Here is a 27,709-nt window from a genome sequence, read left to right as displayed (position 1 = left end):
GGATCTGTGGAGTCTAGGGCTATTATACAAAGGCAAAGGATGAAAGACTCAAAGGCTTCTAGGGTGATAATTTTTGTATGTTTCCCAATAATATTATTTTAGAGGCTAATAGCAGTAGTAATTTCCTCACTGGTATTCTTATTAAACTAGTCATCTAAATTCAATGGGACTCTCAATTATACCTCAATCTAAAAATTCTGTAGGACTCAAATCTATTTTCACTTTGAATGGAAAATTAATATGTGACCTATGAAACCTAGTATTTTTCCCACACTGGGTTTTACCCGAGATGGAGACACTGCTCTCAGCAGACGTCTTGTCCCAAGACGGGGTTTGGCACTTGAATTATTAGGGAAACTATTAATAGAGAAAGCTACTATTCTGTATGACTTAGGCAACTCAGACCAGGGCTCTGTAACAACCTAGAGGGGTGGGCTGGGGAGGGACGCAGTAGAGAGGTTCAAGAGGGAGGGGACATAAACACCTATGGCTGATTCATGTTGATGTTTGGCAGAAATCAATACAATATTGTAAAGTGATTATCCTTCAACTAAAACTTTAAAAAATTTAATTATAAAAAAAGGCTACTATTACTTATTGATACCAACAACATCATTTACTGTGTTCTACTACAGACCCAACAAAGTACTGCTTTATATTCATTATTTCATTTCTTTTACCCTAAAAGTCTAAGAGATAACTATGTCAACCTCGTATTACAGATGAAGGAATATGGCTTAGAAAGATTGAGCAACTTGTCCCACACTGCACAACAAGCATTAGAACCAGGGTAGTCTATCTCCACAGCCCAGCCACTCGCTGAATGGCCACTAAAACACAGGTGATGTAGAGCCATCTCATTCACTGAAAGTCAATTCAGGTCTATTCGGAACATAATCATGAATTTCAGCACTGCTCATTTTCACTTACCTGAAAATGCAAACAGACTGACTGAACTAGGGAGAGAGCTTACTCTTTGCTTTCTGCTACTTAGAACATTCAGATACAGCTGAAATTCTAGCTGTATTTTGATGACTACAGTTTAAAGCTAAAAATGCATCATACGTGCTGAATAGCATGAAAATGAATTACAAACTCACTTCAGAAAAGATCCTCTCTCCCTTCATGCTACATCTTAAAATTTAAAACATAAACAACCATTTTCAGTATACTAAAAATAAACAGTGTATTCTCAGGAATCTACATCTTGCTTGCCTTTATAGTTCCTGAATGTCCTTTCTTTGAAATCAAAGTAAAAACATTCTCTTAGTAAGTTCTGGGGAAATATTACTCTGAGAATATTATTCCTGAATTTAGTTTCACGCTAAGGAACGAAAAATTTTCAGAAGACCAGTAGCCTGTGGCAACCAGACTCCCGTGTGACTCCTGATGATGCCAGCCTTCTGGTATTCACACCATGGCTGGCCTGTGTAACCAGCAGCACAGGCAGATGTGACGGCATGTCATGTCTGAGATCTGGGTGCTTAAGGGACAGGCTGCTCTCCCCCTCTCTCCTGCTCTCTCTCTCTCCTCCTCCTCTGTCAGACCACCTGCTCTATGGGAGGCCAACGACCATTTCTCAAGGATGCTAACAGCCCTGTAAGAGGGGCCCATGAAAAGGAACTGAGACTCTCAATCCAGCAGGCTACTAGGAAATGAGATATACCAACAGCCCTGTGAGCGAGCACTGAAGTGGATTCCTCAGCCCCAGCTGGCCCTTGAGACGACGAGAGCCCTTACCGACAGAGAGACTGCAGGAGAGAGACTCTGACAAAGAATCACACAGCTAAGCTGCTCCTAGACTCCTGACTTCAGGAACTGAACCTGAAGCTAATGTTTTATAAAGCTACTAAGTTTTAGGGCACCTTTTTCTGTAGCGATAAATACAGCATCTTCATGAATTCTCCTTGCTTTCTAGCCCTATGAGAAGCTTCTAGCTTTGAGAAGTCAAATCTCTCTGAATTCCCACAACTAAGAGCTTGTTCTCTGACCTGCGCTGTTTAGTCACTCAGTTGTGACCCCATGGACTGGAGCCCTCCAGGTTCCTCTGCCCATGGGGACTCTCCAGGCAAGAACACTGCAGTGGATTGACACACCCTCCTCCACAGGCTCTTCCTAACCCAGGGATCAAACCCAGGTCTCCTGCATTGCAGGTGGATTCTTTACCCTCTGACGCACCAGAGAAGCCTCTGACCTGAGAGCTTACCAATTCTATCATACTCCTGACAACAGAAATCTAAATTTAGACCTGAATGGGAGTACTTTATGCCTGTCACCATTACAGCAAGGAGGTAAAGAGTGAGAGCTATCAGTTATACTCAAAAGTTATATCAGTAACTTTACCACCTCGGTTCCTCACCCATTTAAGATTATTAACCAAGTAGCTTAAGTGTAAGATGCATCTTTTATAACTAACTTTAAAAGAAATAAGCAGGATGGAATTAATGGCTTACAGTATCATGCTAAAAAATAACGGGCTTCATTTTAATTTTTATTAAATAATAATAAATACATTTAAAAAAATTTTTAATTGTCTTAGAATTGGCTCAGATGGTAAAGCGTCTGCCTACAATACGGGAGACCCGCGTTCAATCCCTGGGTGGGGAAGATCCTCTGGAGAAGGAAAAGGCAACCCACTCCAGTACTCTTGCCTGGAAAATCCCATGGATGGAGGAGCGTGGTAGGCTACAGCTCATGGGGTTGCAAAGAGTTGGACACGACTGGCAACTTCACTTTCACTTTCACTTAGAATTTACTAAAACAGAAAGGTCACTCCTAGACCTATCACCTGAAACACCCTGGATTTCTTTTCCTTTTTCCTAAACTGAAGTGGTATATTTGTAATCATATGTAATCAGAGTTCTGATTATGGAAGCACTCAGGACTGAGGGACAGGTTTTTCAGAGAATCTCCCACCAACTGAAAAATTATTCCCACAGTAAGTTATGAGAATGTGTAATGAAGGAGGTTATTTTTTCAGTTTCTTCAGATGGCACCAAGAAAGAAGGCAGCAACCTCTCCAGTTCCACAGGTCAGTTAACGGCCACTGCAATCACGTATACTTCATGAAGATCATGATTTCTCTCAGGATTTTGCTACTGAGCTATGGCAGTGACTTAGAGAAGTCCACCCCCTCCTTTTAAGGCTTAGTTAACAGATTCATCATCAACAAGACGAGATGCCTTTTCAGGGTAAGTTTTTAAAGAGCATGTATTTTGAGACTTGAATACCTGAGAATGTCTTTCTGGTGTCTTCCCACTATCTTAGCTATACATAAAATTCAGGGTAGGGAGGGGAGAGGAGGAGGGGAGCAACCTTTCCCCCTCAAAATTCTACAGGCAAGTCTATTAGCCCCTGGCGTATCATACTCTAGGGATGGACACCAACCTTATTTTCATCCCTTTAAAGATTTTCTTTGTAACTGTTCCACTCCCACCACCTATGCAGAATGCAAAAATGTTGCTAGGATATGACTAGGTAGAGGTCTCTCTTCATTAGCTTTCCCTTTTAATCTATACGCTTAATTGTTCAACCCAGGAACATGTCCTCTCTTCAGTTAGATTTTTAAAATCATTCTTCTACCCCAATGGTTTGGTTTCTTCCTTGGGAGTATTCACCTACCTGCAGACTGGGCCTCCATTCCTGTGCTCCAGATCTATCACATTCTCTCTCATTTTTATCTCCTCTGTGCATTTTGGGAGGGCTTCCAAAGTTTTCCACATCATCAACTCAATTTTCTGCAGAATGAATTGTCCTTCATTTTAACATTACATTTCAAATCTCCCTACACTCTTTCCTCCCACACTTCTGGGTTGTCAAACAGCTATCTTTCTGTCCTTATGACTTACTGCTCCTGTTTCAAAGCGATTATACTTTCTTGCATCCTTATGAAGATTTTCTAAAATGTTCTTCTGGTTTTCACTGGCTGTCATTTTCAAAGATGTGTTCTTCCTCTGAACACTCAGGAGGGTGTGCCCTTCCCCTTATTCTGCAGAACTTGCTCAAAAGCCTCTTGCTGAGAATTGGTTTACCTACAATTTGGTATCTGCCAATAGAAGGGGTAGCTAAATTACTCCTGGTCCCATTCTCTACTCCCTTGGATACAGGTAACACACTCTTTTCACATCTACGACAAGCCAGGAAGATAGGCAGAGCCCCTGGCCTAATTCACCCATAGATTTTTATCTCATACAGCCATGTGGGAGATTGAGATGAGATCTTCTTCTGATCTTCACTGCCTGATTCTGACCCCATTCCAGGAGTCTGCAATAAATGAAGGTATATAAAATACTACAGTCTCCAGAATGGACTACTACTGCTGCTGCTGCTGCTAAGTCGCCTCAGTCGTGTCTGACTCTGTGCGACCCCATAGACGGCAGCCCAACAGGCTCCCCGATCCCTGGGATTCTCCAGGCAAGAACACTGGAGTGGGCTGCCATTTCCTTCTCCAATGCATGAAAGTGAAAAGTGAAAGTGAAGTTGCTCAGTCATATCTGACTCTTAGAGACCCCATGGACTGCAGCCCACCAGGCTCCTCTGTCCATGGGATTTTCCAGGCAAGAGCACTGGAGTGGGGTGCCATTGCCTTCTCCTAGGAGTGCTTTTTCCTTCTCTGTCTACGCCAACAGTAAACTACTCTTGGAGACTCTTACTTCCCAGGACTCAATATGCTATCACTGCCTCCTACTCCCAAACATATATACACACAGAAAACACTGATTCCCTATCTGAGTACATTCTGGGAGTTACAACCTCCAGACAGAAAATCAAGGATACTGACTGGGAAGTTAAGGGTGCAACAACACCCTGGTTAAAACTACAGCTGGCCAACTTCCTGACTGAACCGGAGCCTGCCTCTTTGAACCACCGGCAGACTACAGGGAGAGAATGCAGGGCCTCACTACCAACAGTCAGGGCGGGCTCAGCACAGTGGCGGGCTTCCTATTGCTCTCTCCAGAGCAGGTCTACCAGCCTTGGAGTTTGACAAAATCTTGGCAATAAGTCAGCTTTAAGTCCTGGTCTCTGGCAATGTGACTTTGCAGTGTTTCACAGCTTCATAAATATTTTAGGGGGCGGCTGAGGTTACTTACCAGATGCTTTTTAAGGTGTGAAGTCACAATGATGTGAAGGGGACAGTGACAAAACAATTACAGAACCTCAGTGTTACAAGGGACCCTACAGATCATTCAGCTCAGCCTCTCCAACTCTACAGTTCAGTAAGTGGTCCTCAGGCCCAGGCTTCAAGTGATCTACCTGGTAAAACAACTCAATTTTTATGGAGATTTAATTTTCAGAATGCTATGTCTCATACTGAGGCAACACTTCACACTCTGCACTTCCTATCTATGGATTCTAGTTTCCTCCTCTAGAGTCACAGAATAATCATAACATTTAAGAGACAGATCTTCAAATCCAATAATGTAACATTAAATCCACCCCCCAAGTTGTTTTTTTTCCAGTTATTCCTTAGCATATAATAGCAGAGCTTTGAATAAATCTATCTAAGCACACTGTGCCAGCTATGCAATACTCTCAAATGTGGTGGTACAACCACAACAATGGTAAATATCTTCTTGGTCAGCATCCCTATTTACAGAATAGAAAACAGAACATCCTCAACCTACCACATATAGTTTTTTCCACAGCTCCAGTAAACCCCTGATTAATGACCTCCACTTGCAAAGAAGGCTACTTACCTTAACCATGAAATAATGAATGCTATTGATCCAACAAGCTACTGCTATAGAGTGTTATTGATCACCCAATCTTTGGTTAAAATGGTCCTCATTTAGCAATTTCACTGTTGCAAACACCTGGAGCAAAGCATGCTCATAATTAAAAAGAGTTTGGGAGAGTTAAAGTGAGAGGTGATGGACAGAGATCTCAGCTTTCCACCATTTATTCTTGCTTCTGAGCTATTATTTGTGTCAGAAGGGATATTGATTTTCTATAAAAATAAGAAAACAAGAGGCACCAAGGGGCCGCAGAAGGTCAGCTTGGGCTAGAGAAGGAGGGGGGAGGTTTAGCACTCTATCTCTGTCATTTGGCTTCCAGGAGAAGAGAATATTTTCTTTCCTGTGAGATTGGCTTCTAATACATCACCTTAGGAAGGCTCCGGACTGTGACTTCAGGCCACCACCAAACCAATTCACTTATGAAAGAAAAGAAGCTAAATTATATTCAAGGGGAACAAATGAATGATGTTAGTGAAGAATAAAGCAAAACTGGGCTATGACTCACCTAATTAATAGTCACTGTACAGACAATTTGAATAAAGATCAGTAGAAAGTAATTTTACAAAAGAGTTGATCCATTCTAGAATGGAACACACAAGGATAGAAAAAATTAAAATAATAATTGAGCCTTTTACATCATAGCCACTTTCGGTCCCTCAGAACTCTTGAGGGATTGGTTGGTACAGAACTGAAAAACAGAGACAGAAACGCGAAAAGAATTACAGGTTAAATTTAAAAGTACTCTGTCTGTAAGCAGAATGAATTTTAAGGGAAGTAGAAATAAACTTCTCTGATCGAGACATAGATTTTCAAACCTAAAATACCTAATATATGCTTTTTAAAAGAACTATTTACTAAGCAAAGTAAAGCTTAATGATCAACTTCATCCTAATAATTTTACAAACTGGATCATATATTCTGCCAACCCTCAAAAACACTGATATAAAGTTCTACACTTTGACCTGTATGCAAACTGGCACATCCAAGTAGATTTATGAAAGAGTAATAACCAAGAGGATTCTTAAAAGGATTTCTTTTAACGCAGAAAAAGGTTGAAAATTTTTGACAGAATCAACTCACCAGGACAGTATAAGATCTAAATCATGAACTGCTGCCTACTTAAAACATATACTAACGCCAGTCCTGTTTACAGGATGTATTTAATAATCTAAGGCAAAGATTGTGGTTCCAAGTTACTACTGACAGGCAGAACATAACGTGCAGTCAAAGTATAACCAAGAATCACCATGAGACTTTCCTGGTGGTCCAGTAGTTAAGACTCTGCACTTTCATTGCAAGGGACGCAGGATCCTGTTCAAAGAACTAAGATCCCACATGTCACACGGCATGGCCCAAGAAAAAAAAAAAAACAATCACCCTCCTTCCTCATAGAGTATATTTAGGGGGGAAAAATACAAAGCACATCTGCTTGTAACTAAGATCAAATCAGCATCAGCCGAGGTGAGCTGAAGACTCCTAAATACACTTTGAAGAATTTTTCTCATTCTGTCTGCTGCTTCTCCACCCAATATTCCTTTAGCTACAAAGATTTTGGTGTCCACCAAAAAACTCCTGTTCTTTGAAAGAACTCTGAAGTTATGGGCCAGGAAGATAGCCCCAATGGGGGAACAGGTCTCCTCAATTTGAAAAGAGAAGAATTTCCTAAGAATTGCTGCCTACTTCAATTTACCCAAGCTCTCAGATAACTAGATATGTATTATCACAATCTGACTATAATGTGTGACAGATGTATTGGGGGTAAGAAGGACCTAGAAAGACTCAAGTGCCTCACTGCAAAGTTACAGGCTCTGTATCTGCAACCATACCTGGGCTGTGATCTTAGAGAAGACAGAGTTAACAGTCACTCATACACACAATTAAGTCACAGTTTAGCAAGAAATTCTCGGGAAGAAATACATACACCCGAAAATATCCCCAAAAGCAGTTGTTGTTGTTTAATTGTCATTCTTAATAGTAAGATGATGATTATTTGGTATGTAAGCTTGATATTGAAACAAACTTGAACACCTCAATCGAGGGTTTCACCATTATGAAAGGATACAAGTTAACTAAGCATTTCTTGTCTGATTAAATATAGCATGATGAGAAGGAAAAAAAGGGTTTATAATCCAAAATCATACATTTAAATTGGGTAAAAAGGCCCTAGCATATACAGCAGAGGAAAATCAGGAAAGCCAAATTATAAGCCTACCAAGTCTGACTCTCTGCAACCCTATGGACTATAGCCCACCAGCTTCCTCTGTCCATGGGATTTTCTAGGCAAGAGTACTGGAGCGGGTTGCCATTCCCTTCTTCAGGGGATCCTCCTGACCCAGGGATCAAACCCATGTCTCCTGCATTTCCTGCAGTGGCAGGGGTGTTCTTTAACACTGAGCCACCTGGGAAGCCCCACCTAGTTGTACAACCTGGCAAACATAAAGTTAGTAAGAAAAAATTTTAAAGCGAGATTAAAATCCACCCATGAAAGGTACAGGCATACAGACCTAAACAGCTTTTCCTATTCCTGACAAAGTCTCACCTTGAAGTTCCTAAGATTTACACCTTTGTTTTTCAGACAAATGTCAGAAGAAGCAAAACCCTAAGAAAGATCATTTGTGCTATTAGTTGTAAAAGTTAAGCTGAGACAGAAAAGTGCCATGGGAAAAGCAAGCTCAAAGAGCAATCAAACACAGTGGTTACCTATGAGCTATGGAATTAGGTTTGATTCCCAGTTTTGCTACTAAATGACCTTGGGCAAATTACACTCATAAGCTCTATTTTCTCATCTATAAAATACAAACAGTGGCCCCTACCAGACTGGGGAGTTGTGAACATTAAAAAGGAATATATGTTCTGCACAATAGTACAGGGCCTGGCACACAGTTAGTGCTTAATAAATGCCAACTAACACTGTTAAGGGCTTCCCTCATAGCTCAGTCGGTAAAGAATCTGCCTGCAATGCAAGAGACCTGGGTTCGATTCCTGGGTCGGGAAGATCCTCTGGAGAAGGAAATGGCAACCTACTCCAGTATTCTTGCCTGGAGAATCCCATGGACAGAGCAGCCTGGTGGACTACAGTCCCTGGGACCACAAGGGTAGGACAAACTTGGCGACTAAACCACAATAGTAACAGTAATACACTGGTCCTCAGTTAGGAGTACTCAGCCCTACGAGGGAGCACCCATGAAGGCCTTTGTTTTGATACTATGAAGGGTGGTGGGAACTACATAGGATGCCAAACATGGGACGTCCCTCTTCACAAAGAGCTGCCTCACCCAAAATACCAACAGCATCAGCATGGAGAAACAGACATCACCCATTAATATTCATAACAATATTAAAGCATCAAGCTGGGGAGTATCGATGTTTCTAGGACTATCTATCTATTTGAGATGCAAAAAAGTCATCCAAAACTACACTGACATTTTAAGCATGCACCCATCAGAGACAAATTTTGCTGGCTCAATGACTTTTGGTGTAAGACTAATGGGATTCAGTACTGTTATTTTCAAAGTCTACCATGTGTTCTGACAACTTGAACGTCAGCCATTAAAATAAACTCAATACAGTTAAACTGTACGTAGTAGAGAACACAAATAGAGCCCAGAAATATTACTATCTAAAACCATGATTCTTAATGGGTAAAGGCAGCTTACCAAGAACATTTACAAATTCCAGATGCCTGGCACCAGCATTTTCTCTCCCATGCACGCACGCACATGCGCACGCGCACACACACACACACACACACACACACACACACACACACACATGTCTGCTGAGGCCCTGGTTCTAAAGTATAGTTATGTATGTATGAACTGTATGGCATAAAGAACAGCAAAATGTTTTTAAAATAAAACTCTTGGTTATGCTTTTGAGGTATACGTTTTAAATGACTTTCAGAAACAAATGTGTTGCTGTAAAATATAGCCTCCTTGATATAGGGTAACAGGATCATTGAGCCAGAGATAAACACAACCTGACTGGTTAAAAGAAAGCTACAAAGTCAGTATATCAGAGGCTGGTTTGAAAGAAAGTTGAAATCATCAAGACTGTGGATTTGCGCTCTGGGTAAAATTAACCAGGAAAATCTTTTGACTTAGTAAGGGAGATCTCACCATTCTGACATGTTCTCATCAGAGCCCTGTTTTTGTTCATCTGCTTCACACTCCATCCTTTCTTTCCTTCCCGTTTTGCTTAGGAAAGTCCTGTTTTCTGCTGATTCACACAACCCGTGACCTGACGAGGTCCAGGGAGTATTCTCCTTCCAGCGGGACAGACGCTGCTTCTTGGCCGACTTGAACCTGCAGCCTCGCTCATAGCTCCAATCTGACACCTTGAGCTTCTGCTGAAGGCTGGCGGCCACCTCTGACGTCACTCGCTTCACCTTTCGCCGGCGCCTGAGCGGTCGACAGGGTGCATTTTCAGTAAAGGAGTCAGATTCGTGCCAAGAATGCTGCTTACTCTTAACAATGGCGTTGAGAGCTGGGTGCCGTTTGACTACCATCGTGTCATCAGAGTCACTGAAATTGGTGACCGGGGCCATTTCTCGACAGTCCTTGAGAGCCTCATCCAGACTGGACTCGGAGGCCTCACTGTAGCAGCAGGTATGCTCCGCCAGGTGAGTGAAGTCTGAACGGCGCTTCCGGCCTCTCCGTTTGCGAAGCTGCCGCCTCTGCTGCCGTGGGCTCAGGGCCATCTCCTCCCAGAGCTCACCAAGCTTATTCTGCTCAGATGTCTGCTCCAAGGCTGAGGCTAAGTCATGAACCAGCTCATCCATGAGGCCACATCTACCTAAAGGAGATTCAGAAGAAAAGAAAACAAGAGAAAGACTGAATAGGATCTGTTGCTTTAGGATAATTTTTTAAACAGATCGTGGCACTGCAGAGACCACTCCATCTATAGAAAATTCACCTGCGTTCACCTGGCTCCAGTTAAGATTCTACTCCTGTCATCCATGCACCGTGGATGCATGGATCATCCTTGCATCTGGCCCTTGTTAAATGCCTATAGCCATCATGTTCTTAAGCACGAAAACTCAAAATACTCACAAGATGACAAGTGGGTTATTAGTAAAAAAAAAATAAGCAAACTCAGGGGAATAAATCACTCCTTCTTCCCAATTAAACTTGCTCAACAAAATCATCTGATGATGAGATCTAAAAGGTTTGGAGAATGTCTCTTTAGACAGGAGCAGAAAAACACTCAACTTCAAAAACATAGATGAAAAGACTGTTCTACAGTCTTGGGTCACTAATAAGTGTTCTGGCAGGAACAGAAAAACAACTTAGTGACACGCTTTACAGAGGGCTGCTTGCAGCTCTGGTGATCCAAGAATTTGTAGTGACCCAGGTTTGTACTGTGCACAGAAAAAAAAAAGACAGTTTGCTCTGGTTCCAGCTACCACCCAGAGGCTATGAAGTAAAGAGCTTTAAAGAGTACGTCATAAACTTGTAAATAATTAGCAACTTTTAAGTTCTTCTCACTCTCCTTCAGAAAATAAAGTGAGCATCCAAATTCTGTGCTTCAGTGCCAGACAATCACACAGAAACAGGATATAACTGAGGCTGAAATGACAATATGTGGAGTCTCTAAGATTTCTAGGTAACAGCTTTCCAAAATTTCCTATTTTTCAACTCATCATTGTCAAACCAACATACTTCAGGGATCACTTCAGAGGAAAACCTTCCAGAGGCAGAGAGCACGAAGAACAATTTTCAAAATGCCTTTTTAAAAAGGGAAATGTGTAATATACTTCGTACACCTAATTAAATACATGTTAAACTAGCACTTTTCCCCTAGCTCTTAAGTTCAACCTATTTCAAGACCATAATTAGAGCTTAAAACTCTATGGTGCCACTCTCAGACCATATTTCCGTTCATCCAGTTTATATTTTGCAAAGGACTTTCTAAAAACCTATTTTTATGCTATCTCCAGGCCAACCAACTTAAAGTCAGGTGGAGCAATGGTGACACCTTGTTCTGAAACTACCAACCAAACAAAACTTCTCAAAGTGTCAAAAGCCACACTCAAGCAATAAGCTATTTAAAATGCCATGACTGGGGTTTAGGGAGACAACTGTCCCTAAAAACCAAATAGGTGAATCTAAGTCTATTTCCCTCATAGAGAACTACTGCTTTAAAAACTAGCGCAAAACTGTAAAAACTTTAACACGGAAACAACTAGAAGCTGAATGCCTTGCCTGTGCAGTCGAATGCAAGCCTTTCAAAGACTGCAAAAATTGGAATAGCAGGTGACAGAAGAACCTTGGAACTCCTACCCTCCCTGGATGCACCGTCCGAGAGGATCCGGGGCCAGGCAAGCAAAGGCTGTCCGAGTTGCGCAAAGGATGGAACCAGAAACCAGTAGAAGTAAAAAGAAAGATGCAGGCAGGCGCAGGGTCGTGTAGGCGGAGACCGGGTTGGGAGGGGAGACGTTGGGGGAAGACATGAGGGAACTTCTCACTTGGGGAGACCTAGGAGCAGGGAGTCAGCTCTTCCAGGGCAGAAACTGCCAAGATGCAAGCCCTGGTGATCTAAACTCCCTCCGTGCCAGGGGTCGCAATATGACCATATCTGTTCGGGGAAAAAAAGTGTGTTTCGAAGGGCTCTCCCCACCACGACCCGGGGCCCGCCCCCGAGGACGAGGGCGACCACACCTCGGGACACCAAGCCCTTACGCTGTCGCCAGCCCCCAAAGAGCCAGAAAGTAGGGAAGAGAGAAAGTGACTGCCACCTGGCAGATGGCCCGAAACCCTCATCCCCCGGATTCGGGGGGATATGGGCCCTGAAAACCAAGGCCCGCCACCCTCACCCGCTCCCGCCAGCCTCTGCCGGCCCCTTGACGCCCCCCGGTCGGTCCCTCCCGGCCCAGAGCCCGGATCCCCGCTGGCGCCGACCCCCAGGACCCCGACCCTCTCATTCCCACTCCCCCTCACCCGCTGCCGCAGCCACCTCCAAAGGCCGCCGCTTGCGGGGCCGAGTCTCCCGGCCCGAGCTTCCCTCTCTGACCTCATTTCCGGTCTGGGCCGGAGGGGTGGGGCGGCGGCGAGATGGGAGGAACTTGGCGGCACGGGAGGCCCCGCCCCAGCATGGCGCTTCCGGCCAGCAGCCCCGCCCACTTCTGTCCCGTGGGACGCTGGGGAACACAAGAACCCGGAAGGAAGGCAAGGAGGCCAGGAGAGGTGGTGTTTCGGAGGCAGACGAAGGACCGGGGCAGACAGGACCGTGGCGCTAAGGTGCCCATCTTGGGGAAGAGTCTACCCCGTGCAGGCCTCGTCTGCCTTGGAGACGTCCGGAAATTGGCCCCTAGAGAGGGGCGTGGGCCTTGTCCTTGCTCGATGACCGGCTTTATACAAGCGCGTGGAGACTTTATACAACTGACTTTATACAACTATGGGAGTTGTGTAGCCTTTGGCAGGATAGCGTGATAGTGAGTTAGACTATTAAAGATGCACTTTGCCTTGAGTAACAAAAAAGTAGTACTGGATTATAACTTGAAGTGTAGAATTGATGCTTTTGAACTGTGTTGGCGAAGACTCTTGAGGGTCCCTTGGACTGCAAGGAGATGCATCCAGTCCATCCTAAAGGAAATCAGTTCTGAATGTTCATTGGAAGGACTGATGCTGAAGCTGAAACTCCAGTACTTTGGCCACCTGATGCGAAGAACTGACTCATTGGAAAATTTCCCTGATGCTGGGAAAGATTGAAGGTGGGAGGAGAAGGGGAGGACAGAGGATGACATGGTTGGATGGCATCACCATGAGTTTGAGTAAACTGCGGGAGTTGGTGATGGACAGGGAGGCTTGGCATGCTGTGGCCCATGGTGTCGCAGAGTCAGACCCGACTGAGCAACTGAGCTGAAAGGTAACAGCCATAGTCAAACTGGGGTAAATCAATCACTTATACAAATAAATGTATAAATGGGGAAGGAGAGATGTCTTTGGTGCAGAATTCTAAACAATTTTTATAGATACTCCACCATGAGGCCTCACTCCTCATTCTGAATGTGGACTGTGCAGTGACTTCCTTCTGAAGAGTACCATGTGAAAAGTGGGGGAAGGAGAGTAACTTTTATAGTGGAGAAACTAAACAAGCACTGCCTCAGTCAGGTGACCAAGGTTAATATCAACAGTGATAAATCATGTTGATAGTATGTGCACTAGCGAGGATATGACAAAAATGGCCTTTTATCTCTGATACTTTCCTTCTAAAACTCATAATCCCAGTCTCAATAAAAGGGAAAAAGTGGACAGCCCCCACATGAGGGACATTCTACAAAATGTCTGACCAATATTCCTCAAAACTGTCAAGATTTTCAAAGACAAAGTCTGAGAAACTGCCACAGCCAAGAGGAGCTTACAGAGACATGAGGTGAAGTCGCTCAGTCGTGCCTGACTCTTTGCGACCCCGTGGACTGTAGCCCACCAGGCTCCTCTGTCCATGGGATTCTCCAGGCAAGAATACTGGAGTGGGTTGCCATTTACTTCTCCAGAGACATACCAAGTAAATATAATATTGTATCCTGATGTGACACTGGATTAGAAAAAGGATATTTGGTTAAAACTAAAGAAATCTGGATAAACTATGGGCTTTAGTTAATAATAATGTCCCAGCATTGGTTCATTAATTGTGACAAATGTTGTTTACTAATGTGAGATGTTGGAGAAGGAAATGGCAACCCGCTCCAGTTTTCTTGCCTGGAGAATCCCAGGGACGGTGGAGCCTGAGGGGCTGCCATCTATGGAGTCGCACAGAGTTGGACACGACTGAAGTGACTTAGCAGCAGCAGCAATGTGAGATGTTAATAATGGAGGAACCTGAGTGTGGGGTGTGTGGGAACGGTAGTACCTCTGAATTTTCCTGGAAACCTAAAGCTATTGTGAAATTGTTTATTTTTAAATAACTTTTGACCCTGAAAATTCTGCCTCTATGAATTTTGTCTAAAGAAAAAATTAGAAATGGACAATGTAAAGTATAGGTAATTAATCTTTGTAGTGCTGACTTAAAAAAAAAAAACAAAAGCCTAACGTAAGAGTTGTGAGTTAAGTTTTATTGGGCAAAATGAGGACTATAGCCCAGGAGATAGCATCTCAGATAGCTCGGAGAAACTGCTCCAAAGAGGTAGAGGGGAAGGTCAGTGTATATGTGGTTTTGGTAAAGGGGGAGCACATGCAATCAAGCACATTTTCTTTTGTTTGGCAGAATGTTTCTGCTAGTCACCAGAAGCAGTCATCACCATGAAGGACTTTAGGACTTCTCTGGATGTAAGGAGATAACAAGAACTGGGCTCATAAAATCGACTCTGAAATTATTTAACCATCTGAAGACTTGTTCTTCCAGTTTTTCCCAGAGCACAGAGTGCCTCTTTTCTGCCCTCCACCCTGAATTCCTTTCAGGGATTGTTGAAAGTCAGCATAATTTAATTCTTGTAGATAGCAAGTGCCAATTTGTAGTTGACAGGAGCACTGTGGGAGGGAGGCATGAGACTACTAGAAAAAAGCCAGAAATCCTACAACAGGGGTTACTTATCTAAACTACAGTATGTCTATAGGGTGGAATACCTTGCAGCCTTTTGAGAGTGATTATAGAAAAATATTTAATTTCATGAAAAGTCATCAATTTCTGATCGTGTACATTTCTGTATGATGGTTGTGCTTTAAAACATTCCTTTAAAGAAGAAAGGGAGGGGACAGGGAAAGTCTCTTTAAAAATGTAGACTATGAGACTATTCATGCATAAAGGAAATTAAATCTATACTTGCATAGGAATATGACCAGAATAATACATTACTTATCATCCAAAATAGTTCCATTAAAAGTTATTGTATCTCCTGCATGTTGTTTTTATGGGTTTTCAGAATTTTCTATAGGTGAAACATTGTGTAAAGACTGAAGGGAGTAGACAAAGATGACTCAAGTTTTGAGCCAGAATGACTGACAGAGTGAAGTGAAGTGAAAATCAGTCATATCCAACTCTTTGCAACCTCATGGACTGTAGTTTGCCAGACTCTTCTGTCTATGGAATTCTCTGGGCAAGAATACTGGAGTGGGTAGCCATTTCCTTCTCCAGAGGATCTCCCCAACCCAGGGATTGAACCCGGGTCTCCCGCATTGCAGGCGGATTCCTTACCAGCTGAGCACCAGAGAAGCGCAAGAATACTGGGCTAACAGAGGGGTTGGTGCCTTTTGCAGAGCTAGAGAAGTCGAGGAGAGAAAAAAGTTTGGTAGAAAAATGATTAATTCCACTTTGGACATGCTGAATTTGTGACTCCCACAGGACAAAAAGATGGAAATGTTCAAGAGGTGTCCACAGCCATCAGCCTCCTTTCTGCTTAAGTGAAGTTCTCTCCCATAAATCATATCAGCTCCCACAGTGTCACTTCCCTCCGTCAGCAATGAACGCTCCCACATTTCTTGAAATCCAGCTTTTGGTTTCAGATTTATGCTAGATAATTTCCACTTATTTTCTCAAGCAGCACCTCCAGGTTAAGATGTCAAAACAAATGTTAGTTTCTTCCAGAGCCCCTATTATATTTGTCCTTCTCCCACTGTTCCCAGTTTGGGAAATGTAACCACCATCATGCAATTACCCAGGTGAATTAGCCATTAGCCCCTGTTTTTTTCCTTAATACTTCTTCATCTAAATAAATGCCAAGCTTCAAGGATTCTACTTCGATAGTATTCTTGCATCCACCCTCCCCCTTTTGCTTTCTGTCTGCCATTGGCCACAGCTGGGTAGGCAGCCTCTCTTGTGGATGGCATAGCAGCCTCCTTACTGGTCTTGCCACTTCCATTCTCTCCCCCAAAAGTCATTCTCTACACCAGCACCAGAGTGGGATTCCTGAAACACCATTTCGCTTCAACCATCTTTCACTATCTCCTGTGTCACGCTGGGCACACCAGACCGCTTGCTTTTTCTTGAACACCCCTGGGGTTCAAGGGGATTTAAAGGCTCAGGGTTAGTGTCACCTCCATGAGTCTTCACCATGCTTGCCTACTCTTTGGGATCTCTCAGAACTTGCTGTCTTTTTTTTTTTTCTTGTATCTTTATTACAACATTTCTTCACTCAACCTTGAATCTGAGACAATTCTGTGCAAGTTTGCCTCCCCAGCTAAATTACTCTTACAACAAATATTCACTGAGTACTTATCACACATGTGGCCCTACGTTAAACTCTGGAGATATAGCTGGGTGAGCAAAAATGAAGCCTACTCCACTGCCCCAGAGATTCTCCTAGCCATTGTATTGCCACCGATTCCAGGCACAGTGCTTTGTACATGGTAGGTGCTCCCTAACTACTGTCAGTTGACAAAAGTAAATATTTGTTTACTATGCTGGAACAGGAAATTAGAATTGCTTGTCTCAATCTTAAGAGAAAATTTAAATGAAAGCTAGTGATGGTGGGAGCCATGGGCAGGGCCATGCAAGGAAAGAGGGTACAGGAGAAGAAACCCGTGGAGGGCAAAGCAGTCAACTCAAAGGACAGAGAACAGTGGGAAAGAGCCGTGTATAGAAGCCAGAGAAGGGTGACATTTACAAAAAGAGACCAAGAGGACAGTTAGGGAGAAACGGGTCTCAGGAAAGGCCATCATACTTGCTAAGTGAAGCAAGCACTGATTATAGGGTTTAGGTAGACTTGGAGCAGAGAAGGCAATGGCACCCCACTCCAGTACTCTTGCCTGGAGAATCCCATGGACGGAGGAGCCTGGTAGGCTGCAGTCCATGGGGTCGCTAAAAGTCAGACACGACAGGGCGACTTCAGTTTCACTTTTCACTTTCATACATTGGAGAAGGAAATGGCAACCCACTCCAGTGTTCTTAGCTGCAGAGTCCCAGGGACGGGGGAGCCTGGTGGGCTGCCATCTATAGGGTCACAAAGAGTTGGACACGACTGAAGCGACTTAGCAGCAGCAGCAGACTTGGAGCAGATAAAGTGGAGGCAGGAGAGAAACCAAAGGTGAAGCTCCGTACCTGATAAGATGCCCTGACAGCTTAACTTCCTCATCTGTCTGTCACAAGAGACAACAACAAAACATACTCATCTCTTGAGTGGTGGTTAAATGAAATAATGCAAAATATTTCATTTAGAGCCCAACACAAATTAAGCACTCTGAAAATGTTAGTAATTATGGAATAGAGGAAGTCAAAAAGTTTCCCTTAACTGACCATCAGGATGGAACTTCAAGTAGAATGAGCAAATCACCAGCTGAAAAGGATCTGCACACAGTAAGGAACAACAGGCTTCTCCCTTCTTTGTTTCCCACAGAGGAAAAAATAAGTACCTCCACTGAAATGGCAACCCACTCCAGTGTTCTTGCCTGGAGAATCCCAGGGAAGGTGGAGCCTGCTGGGCTGCCATCTATGGGGTAGCACAGAGTCGGACACGGCTGAAGCAACTTAGCAGCAGCACTGGCTGATTCATTGGATTCCATGCAGTTATAATAACCTGAAAGTCCTCTGCATGCCTGCACAACCTAGGATATGGTCCCTGCCCCATACTCCTAGTGAAATCGCTCAGTCGTGTCCGACTCTTTGCGACCCCATGGACTGTAGTCTACCACACTCCTCCGTCCACGGGATTTTCCAGGCAAGGGTACTGGAGTGGGCTGCCATTTCCTTCTCCAGAGGATCTTCCCGACCCAGGGATTGAACCCAGGTCTCCCTCATTGTAGGCAGACACTTTAACCTCTGAGCCACCAGGGAAGTCGCAGCCCATAAACTCTCCTTCCATGCCTCCCCACTCCCACCCCAGGGCCTTGACATGTGCTGTCCTGAAACCAAGAATACCTGTGTTTTAGGGCTTTGCAGGTGAGGGTCATGGAATATTCTCATCTTTGAAGTTTTGGCTAAAATGTCACTTCCACAAAGAGGCCTTTTCTAATACCATCTTACTTAAGAAATCCTACTCCCCTAAAGCCATTTTCTATCTCACCATCTTCTTTATTTCACTTATGGCCTATTTCATAATCCAACATTACCTTATTTTGTGTGTATTTGTTTATGCTCTGTCACCTCCAACTAGACTATAAATATCGTAAGAACAAGGAGATTGTCTTTTCTTATGCTTTTGTGTTCCTTCATAATTCATCTCATCAAAGCTATGGTTTTTCCAGTAGTCATGTATGGGTGTTGGAGAAGGAAATGGCAACCCACTCCAGTATTCTTGCCTAGAGTCCTGCGGATGGAGGAGCCTGGTGGGCTGCTGTCTATGCGGTCCCACAGAGTCGGACATGACTGAAGTGACATAGCCATGCATGCATGCATGGATGTGGGAGTTGACTATAAGGAAAGCTGAGCACTGAAGAATTGATGCTTTTGAACTGTGGAGTTGGAGAAGACTCTTGAGAGTCCTTTGGACAGCAAGGAGATCCAAACAGTCCATCCTAAAGAAAATCAGTCCTGAATATTCATTGGAAGGACTGATGCTGAAGCTGAAACTCCAATCCTTTGGCCGCCTGCTGTGAAGAACTGACTCATTTGAAAAGACCCTGATGCTGGGAAAGATTGAAGGCTGGAGGAGAAGGGGATGACAGAGAATGAGATGGTTGGATGGCATTACCAACTCAATGGACATGAGTTTGAGTAAACTCTGGGAGTTAGTGATGGACAGGGAGGCCTGGTGTGCTGCAGTCCATGGGGTCGCAAAGAGTCAGACATAACTGAGCGACTGAACTGAACAATTTGTTTCCTTGTTCAGAGCTTCTCTAAACTGATCCAAGACATTTTGAATCAACCAAATATTCCAATAGCCACTGAAGGGATGTTGTTAATAATAGAAGCAGTGTCCACCAGGGAGGACAGGAAGTGTTTGCATTTACCTGAAAAACAGGTAACTCCCTGAAACTTGCCCTCCTTCCTGGCCCCAGCCCTTCTGACACCTTCTCTTTGGCAGGAGGCAGATGGCAGAAGTTTGTCAAATTCTACCTATGGCCCAGCTCTCTTACTCTCTCACTTACCCTCCTCAGCAACATCGAATCTGGGGGGTTGTCAAGGAAGCATTTATCAAAAGCTTCCTATGGGCCAGGCATCGTGCTGAAGACTTTAAATTCATTATTTCATCTTCTTGATATCTTTTTTGATGTTGGTGTATGTATTAATTTCCTGTTGCTGCTAAAACAAATCACTATCTGGTGACTCCAAACAACCCAAATTTATTATCTTACAGTTCCATAAGTAGGTCAGAAGTTCCACATGGATCTCACTAGGCTAAAATCAAGGTGCTAAAATCCTGGCTTGTTCCTTTCTGAAGCCTGTAGGGAGGAGCATGTAGGGAGGAGCACATTTCTTGGCTTTTTCTAGCTTTGCCAGGCCTCCCAAATTCCTCAGCTTGTGCGCTCCCACCACCTTCAAAGCCAGCAATGTCGAATCTCTCTGATCCTCCTGCCACCATATCTGTCTCTGACCACAGCTGGGAGAGGTTCTCTGTTTCTAGGAACCCATGTGCACCCACATGAGTAATTCAGGATAGTCATTCCGTCTCAAGATCCTTAACTTTAATTGTATCTGCAAAGTATATTTGTTTGACAGAGCTGTCATAACAAAGTACTACAGACTGGGTGCCATAAACAACAGTCATGTATTTTCTCACAGTTCTGGAAGCTTGGAGTCTAAGATGACGATGTCAGGAGGTTTGGTTTCTTCTGAGCGCTCTCTCCGTGGCGTATAGACAGGCTGTCTTCACTCTGTCTCCACAGTGTCCTCCCTCCAAGTGTGTCCAGGTCTCAAGTTCCACTTCTTATAAGGGCACCAGTCGTTGGATTAGGGCTCACACTAACAGTCTCATTTTAACTTAATTATCTCTTTAAAGATCCAAATATAGGCAAATTCTGAGGTACCAGGAGTTAATACTTCAGCATATGACTCTGGGGATACAGTCCATAACAGATTTAAGTCTATCATCATGCTATATATTTTCAATTTGTCCCATCTGTTCTTTGTTCTTTTTCCCTCTTTTTCTTCCTTCTTTTGGATTGAGTGCTTTTTATTATTTCATTTTGTGTTCTTTGTTAGTTTATTGATTATACCTCTGTTTTATGTTTTTAGTGGTTGCTTTAGGATTAACTTATCTTACTCTGCCTTCAAGTAATATTTTAACCCTTTATACCTTGTACACAACAGTACCCCTCCATTTCCTCTTTCCTAGCCTTTGTGCTATTGTTATCACACATTTTCTAAATATAGCAGAAATCCCCAAATACATTCTTTTTAAAAAATTGACTAATTAATTTTGGTTGCATTGGGTCTTTGTTGCTACAAGTGGGCTTTCTCTAGTTGCAGCAAGCGGGGGCTTCTCTTTGCTGTGGTGCGTGGGCCATTGCAGTGGTTTTTCTTGCTGCGAAGTACAAGCTCTAGGTGCACAGGCTTCCAGTAGATGCCTGGGCTCAGTTCCAGAACGTGGGCTCAGTAGTTGTGGCTGGAGGGCTCTAGAGTGCAGGCTTAGTAGTTGTGGTGCATGGACTTAGCTGCTCCAAGGCATATGCAATCTACCCGTACCAGGGATCAAACCCATGTGCCCAGCACTGGCAGGTGGATTCTTATCCACTGTACAACCAGGGAAGTTCCCCACAATTCTTATTTGTTTGCTTTAAACAGTTATCATTTAGAGATTTTTTTTTTAAAATTAGGTAAAAGAGTTATAATTTCACAAATGCCATTTTTGGTGCTTTTCATTTCTTTGTGTACATCCAGAATTTTATGTTGTATAAATTTTCCTTCTACCTGAAGTATTTTCCCCTAACATTTCTTGTAGTTCTGGTATGTTGTTGATGATTCCTTCAGGTTTGTCTGGGGGAAAGAAAAAAAAAAAAAGCCTTATATCATCTTCATTTTTGAAAGATAGTTTGCTGAGTATCGAATCTTAGGTTGATGGTGCTTTCAGTACTTTAAAGATATTGCCCCATTGTCTTCTGGCTTGTGTTATTTCCGAGATAAAGTCTGCTGTTACTCTTATCTTTGTGCCTTTTACAGAAAACACCTTTATACTGTTGCTGCTATTTTTTCCTCTGTGTCTCTAGTTTTAAGCAAGTTGACTATGATGTGTCTTAGTATTCTTTTCATCATGTCTATTGTCCTTGGGATTCACTGACCTTTTTGGATCTATGGGTTTATAATTTTCATTCAATTTGGAAAGTTTTTGGCTATTATTTCTTCAAATATTATTTCTCCTCTCACTTGCTCTCTACTTCTGGGACTCCACTTACACAGATTTTAGATTGCTTCAAGTTGTTCTTTTGTTCTTTCTTTTTTGTTATGGTTGTGTTCTGTTCTCCACCGCACCCCCCCTCACCCCCGCCGTGTGCTTCATTTTGGATAATTTATATTGCTATGTCTTCAGAGTCACAACAGTTTCTTCTATATCATCTAATCTATTGTGACTCTCACCCAATATATTTTTCATCTCAGACATTGTATATTTTTAGAACTTAGATTTGGGGCTTTAAAAAATCTTCCATGTTTTTCCTTAATATGCTTATATTTTTCTACCTCGTTAAACATCAAATATAGTTATAAAAGCTGTTTAATGTCCTCATCTAATAGTTCTGTCATCTGTGTAATTCTAAGTCTGTTTTTATTGATTGTTTTTTCTTTACATTACAATTGTATTTTCCTGCTTCTTTGTGCCTGGTAATTTTTTACATTGCTTCCCAAACATAACTAATTTTACTTTGTTGTATACTGGAAAATTTTGTATTCCTTTAATTATTTAAGGTGGGAGTAAATACAGTCCCTAGCTGGTACAGTGGTAAAGAATTCGCCTGACAATGCAGGAGACGCAAGAGATGCAGGTTTGATCCCTGAGTTGGGACAATCCCATGGAATAGGAAATAGCAACCCACTGAAGTATTCTTGCTTGGAAAACTCCATGGACAGAGAAGCCTGGTGGCCTACAGTCCCTGGGGACTCAGAGTCACACACACTGAGCACACACGCTTACACAAGCATATACTCCATTAATGCCAGTAAAAGAAGTCCCAGGCCCTGCATTGCGTTGAAAATATCTTACTGGCTTGGGAGACTGGAGATTATTTTTCAATTCAGAAAGCTCTAGTCCCTTTATATTCCCTCTAAATTCTGTTGACAAGCTAGTTGTTTCCTTTTGTAATCCACCTCTTTCTTAGAAAGAGCCAGCTGATCATTTCAGTGCTCTACCTTGAAATTTCACTACTCAAATCCATTAAGTTGATTAAGTAATTTTTCTACTGTCCAAATTACCTCAGACAGGTTTTACTGCTTGTTTAACCATACATAATATGGGCTACCTTTTTTCCAACCTGCTATAGCAGTATCTTTATCATCTTTCCCAGCCTACCTACTTGCCTTCCAATCCCAAAGCCAATGTTTGTATCTTTGCCTTGGGTTTTGATTTATTTTTGTTTTTGGCAGCATCAAACTTCTAAGTACCAATTTATGTATCAGTTATCCACTTCAGAATAATACTGCATAACAAGTCACTCCAAAATTTGGTTGCTTAAAACAACATCCACTTATTATTTCTCACAAGTCTATAGGCTGACTGATTAGGATTGCCCATCTGGGGAGGACTGGCAGATTTCGTCTGGGATTGTTCATGCACCTGCAATCAGCAGGGAGATGGTTGCTCTAGTAAATCTTCTTCTGGGACAACTTGACTGCCTCCAGCATAGTCATGTTCTCATGAGCACAGTCTAGCCCTGGTATATTCTCATGTGTGTTAGTCGCTAAGTCGTGTCTGACTGTTTGCAACCTCATGGACTGTAGCTCACCAGGCTCCTCTGTCCATGGAATTCTCCCAGCAAGAATACTGGAGTGGATAGTCATTGCCTTCTCCAGAGGATCTTCCTGACCCAGGGATTGAACCCAGGTCTCCTGAATTGCAGAGGCGTCCTTTACAGTCTGAGCCACCAGGGAAGCCCATATCCTCATGACTGTGGTAGTGTTCTAAGAGAGGTACACACAGAACTACACGTTATAAGATAGAAACACGCGGTGATGACTCTACTCCAATCAAGCTTATAATTGACACATTGGCCAAAGCTAGTGATGTGGCTTTGGCCAATGTGTCAATTATAAGCTTGATTGGAGTAGAGTCATCACTGCGTGTTTCTAGTGATGTGGCTGTGAGAAGGCAATGGCACCCCACTCCAGTACTCTTGCCTGGAAAACCCCATGGACGGAGGTGCCTGGTGGGCTGCAGTCCATGGGGTTGCTAAGTCGGACACGACTGAGCAACTTCACTTTCACTTTTCACTTTCATGCACTGGAGAAGGAAATGGCAACCCACTCCAGTGTTTTTGCCTGGAGAATCCCAGGGATGGGGGAGCCTGGTGGGCGGCCGTCTATGGGGTCGCACAGAGTCGGACACGACTGAAGCGACTTAGCAGCAGCAGCAGTAGCAGTGATGTGGCTAAGCCCAGAGTCAGCATGGAAAGGCATTAACAAAGGGAGGCATGAAACACCAGGACAGTAATGCAATGAGCTATCCTATCCCTAAGTTTTATCATTGTCAGCATTTTACAGATAGGAAACCGAGGCATAGAGAAGTTAAATGACTTGCCCAACTCATGTGTGGCGGAGCTTGGGTTTGAACCCAGGTGATCTGGCTGTGGACTCCATGTACACAGTGCTGAACTACCTTCTGAGAATAGGCATTATGGGGAGTCTCTGTGCACCCCCCCACCCCCACATGGATAACGGGTCATCTAGCCTCCTGTTGGGGCCTTCCAGAGACAGATGGAAGCCACTGCCTCCCCAGAGGTCAGCCAGAAGTCACAAGGCCAGGCTAGGAGTGGTCCATGGGGTTGGCCCCTACCAGTCCCTGCTTCCTGCCCTCCCCCCGTGCCTGTGGCAGCACGGTGAGGTCTTTCAGGGGTTAAAGGCAAGGAAGAGGGAAACAAAAGACGGAATAAAGTCAAGAAATGTGCCATGAAGCTTCTTGCGGCGGCGGCGCAAAGCAGAGAAAGTCATTTCCAACTTCTTTCATCTCCTAGATGAAGCCACTAAATAAAGGGGCAAAAGCGGCGAACACAAGGGCTTTTAATCTGTCTCATCTCCTTCATAATAACTGCAAATTCTCCCCGGGCCCCTGGGAGTGAGCCTCTTCCCTCGGCTCGGCCTTATCTCCCCCCTCCACATTTCGCGGGCGCCGCGCCGCTCCCCGCGCGCGCTGCCCGGGCCGTCCCGGCGAGGCCTGGGGGAGCCGGCGCTCCCCGCCTCATTGTTCCGGCGGCCCGGGGCTCGGAGGAGGGATGAAGGCCGGTCAAAGGGAAGCGGGCTCGCCGCGGCTTCATTAACGGCGGCCTTTCAGCGGCGCGCATATCAGAGCCGGGCCTTTTCAGAGGCGCTAATTAGCAATTTGGATCCTTCCCCCCTCTGGAGAGGCGCCTTCAATCTAACAAGTGGGAACAGCGCGGCGCGCTCTCTCTCTCTTTTTCTTGCACTTAATATTTATTGTTTTCCGTTTCTCCCTCTCCTTTTCTTCCCCTTCCCCACCGGCCGCATTGTCCGGCTCCGCCACCAGATAAGGCCTGCAGGGTGGGAGGGGCGGGGGGAGGGATGCATCATTAACCGCTCTTAATTTCTCTGCGATGATAACTTCCTCTCTCGCGCGGAGAGAAGTTAATCTTTCTGGGATGTTGAGAGAAAAAGGAGAGTTGGGACAGGATGGAGCTGGGGTGGGTGACCATAGAAGGACCGAGATGACAGAAGGGACTACTCTCCTCTAATCCTCCCCACCACACACCCGATTTCCCAACTTTCCTGTCCGACTTTTTGGCCTTAGAACTGGATACTCTCATTCTTTGGCCCGCCCCGGCTCGACTCCGCAGCAACCTTTTTCAACCTATAGAAATTCAACTTACTCTCCAAAGTCAGGTCGGCTGCCACCACCTCTATGACGCCCACCTTGATTGCCTCGGCCTGCCAGAATTGCCCTCCCTCCCCCTTCTGAAATCTCATAGCACTCGGAACACCACTTTTATATGGTGAATTCTGCCCACCTGGTTGTTCACTACTCAAGTGTAGGAATCACCAAATCTTTAAGATGTCTATATCCTCCATAGGATCAGCATGCAGTAAATGTTTGCTGAATGAATAGTCAGGAATAGCAAATTCCTGACTGCCGCCAGAGTACAGGTTTGCCTCCTGTGTGTGTGTGTTTTTTTTACTTCCTTCAGTTCAGTTCAGTCGCTTAGTCGTGTCCGACTCTGCGAAGCCATGAACTGCAGCACACCAGGCCTCCCTGTCCATCACCATCTCCCGGAGTTTACCCAAACTCATGTCCATCTAGTCGGCGATGCCATCCAGCCATCTCATCCTCTGTCGTCCCGTTTTCCTCCTGCCCCCAATCCTTCCCAGCATCAGGGTCTTTTCCAATGAGTCAACTCTTCGCATGAGGTGGCCAAAGTATTGGAGTTTCAGCTTCAGCATCAGTCCTTCCAATGAACACCCCAGGACTGATCTCCTTCAGGATGGAATGGTTGGATCTCCTTGCAGTCCAAGGGACTCTCAAGAGTCTTCTCCAACACCACAGTTCAAAAGCATCAATTCTTCAGCGCTCAGCTTTCTTCACAGTCCAACTCTCACATCCATACATGACCACTGGAAAAACCATAGCCTTGACTAGACGGACCTTTATTGGCAAAGTAATGTCTCTGCTTTTCAATATGCTATCTAGGTTGGTCATAACTTTTCTTCCAAGGAGTAAGTGTCTTTTAATTTCATGGCTGCAATCACCATCTGCAGTGATTTTGGAGCCTAAAAAAATAAAGTCTGACACTGTTTCCACTGTTTCTCCATCTATTTGCCATGAAGTGATGTGACCAGATACCATGATCTTCATTTTCTGAATGTTGAGCTTTAAGCCAACTTTTTCACTCTCCTCTTTCACTCTCATCAAGAGGCTTTTTAGTTCCTCTTCACTTTCTGCCATAAGGGTGGTGTCATCTGCATATTTGAAGTTATTGATATTTATCCCGGCAATCTTGATTCCAGCTTGTGCTTCTTCCAGCCCAGTGTTTCTCATGATATACTCTGCATATAAGTTAAACAAGCTGCTGCTGCTGCTAAGTCGCTTCAGTTGTGTCCAACTCTGTGCGACCCCATAGACGGCAGCCCACCAGGCTCCCCCATCCCTGGGATTCTCCAGGCAAGAACACTGGAGTGGGTTGCCATTTCCTTCTCCAATGCATGAAAGTGAAAAGTGAAAGTGAAGTCACTCAGTTGTGTCCGACTCTTCGCGACCCCATGGACTGCAGCCCACCAGGCCCCTCCGTCCATGGGATTTTCCAGGCAAAAGTACTGGAGTGGGGTTCCATTGCCTTCTCCAAGTTAAACAAACAGGGTTACAATATACAGCCTTGACGTACTCCTTTTCCTATTTGGAACCAGTCTGTTGTTCCATATCCAGTTCTAACTGTTACTTCCTGACCTGCATACATGTTTCTCAAGAAGCAGGTCAGGTGGTCTGGTGTTTCCATCTCTTTCAGAATTTTCCAGTTTATAGTGATCCATACAGTCAAAGGCTTTGGCAAAGTCAGTAAAGCAGAAATAGATGTTTTTCTGGAACTCTCTTGCTTTTTCCATGATCCAGCAGATGTTGGCAATTTGATCTCTAGTTCCTCTGCCTTTTCTAAAACCAGCTTGAACATTTGGGAGTTCACGGTTCACGTTTTGCTGAAGCCTGGCTTGGAGAATTTGGAGCATGACTTTACTAGCATGTGAGATGAGTGCAATTGTGCAGTAGTTAGAGCATTCTTTGGCATTGCCTTTCTTTGGGATTGGAATGAAAACTGACCTTTTCCAGTCCTGTGGCCACTACTGAGTTTTCCAAATTTGCTGGCATATTGAGTGCAGCTCTTTCACAGCATCATCTTTCAGGATTTGAAAGAGCTCAACTGGAATTCCATCACCTCCATTAGCTTTGTTCGTAGTGATGCTTTCTAAGGCCCACTTGACTTCACATTCCAGGATGTCTGGCTCTAGGTGAGTGATCACAC

General features: G+C 44.0%; 1 protein-coding gene and 1 long non-coding RNA gene across 25 annotated transcripts in view; one reads left to right on the top strand and one right to left on the bottom strand.

Annotated features, from left to right (window-relative positions):
* GPATCH2L (G-patch domain containing 2 like) overlaps positions 1–12,743 on the bottom strand; it is a 59,883-nt gene extending 47,140 nt beyond the window's left edge. For 16 of the 24 annotated variants that reach the window (XR_009601304.1, XM_027972066.3, XM_060418412.1 and 13 more), the window contains exons 1-2: positions 12,674–12,743; positions 9,854–10,529 (exon numbers count right to left, since the gene is read on the bottom strand). Coding sequence is in view for 23 of the 24 variants with exons in the window: in XM_027972066.3 (XP_027827867.1) it covers positions 9,854–10,515 (662 nt within the window). In the remaining variant the exon portion in view is untranslated. The remainder of the gene's footprint in view (positions 1–9,853; positions 10,530–12,673) is intronic. The other 8 variants (XM_060418415.1, XM_060418413.1, XM_027972065.3 and 5 more) reach the window with 1 other exon arrangement.
* A 141-nt stretch (positions 12,744–12,884) lies between these two features.
* Positions 12,885–22,351, top strand: LOC132660085 (uncharacterized). The gene is made up of 2 exons (XR_009601305.1): positions 12,885–13,601; positions 18,909–22,351. It is a non-coding gene; the product is annotated as an uncharacterized LOC132660085 (long non-coding RNA).
* Positions 22,352–27,709: the final 5,358 nt, after the last annotated feature.

The sequence above is a fragment of the Ovis aries genome, chromosome 7 (genome assembly GCF_016772045.2).
Source record: "Ovis aries strain OAR_USU_Benz2616 breed Rambouillet chromosome 7, ARS-UI_Ramb_v3.0, whole genome shotgun sequence".
NCBI classification, from domain to species: Eukaryota; Metazoa; Chordata; class Mammalia; order Artiodactyla; family Bovidae; genus Ovis; species Ovis aries.
The sequence above is the reverse complement of the archived record's forward strand: the minus strand, read 5'-3'. Positions and strand labels throughout refer to the sequence as shown.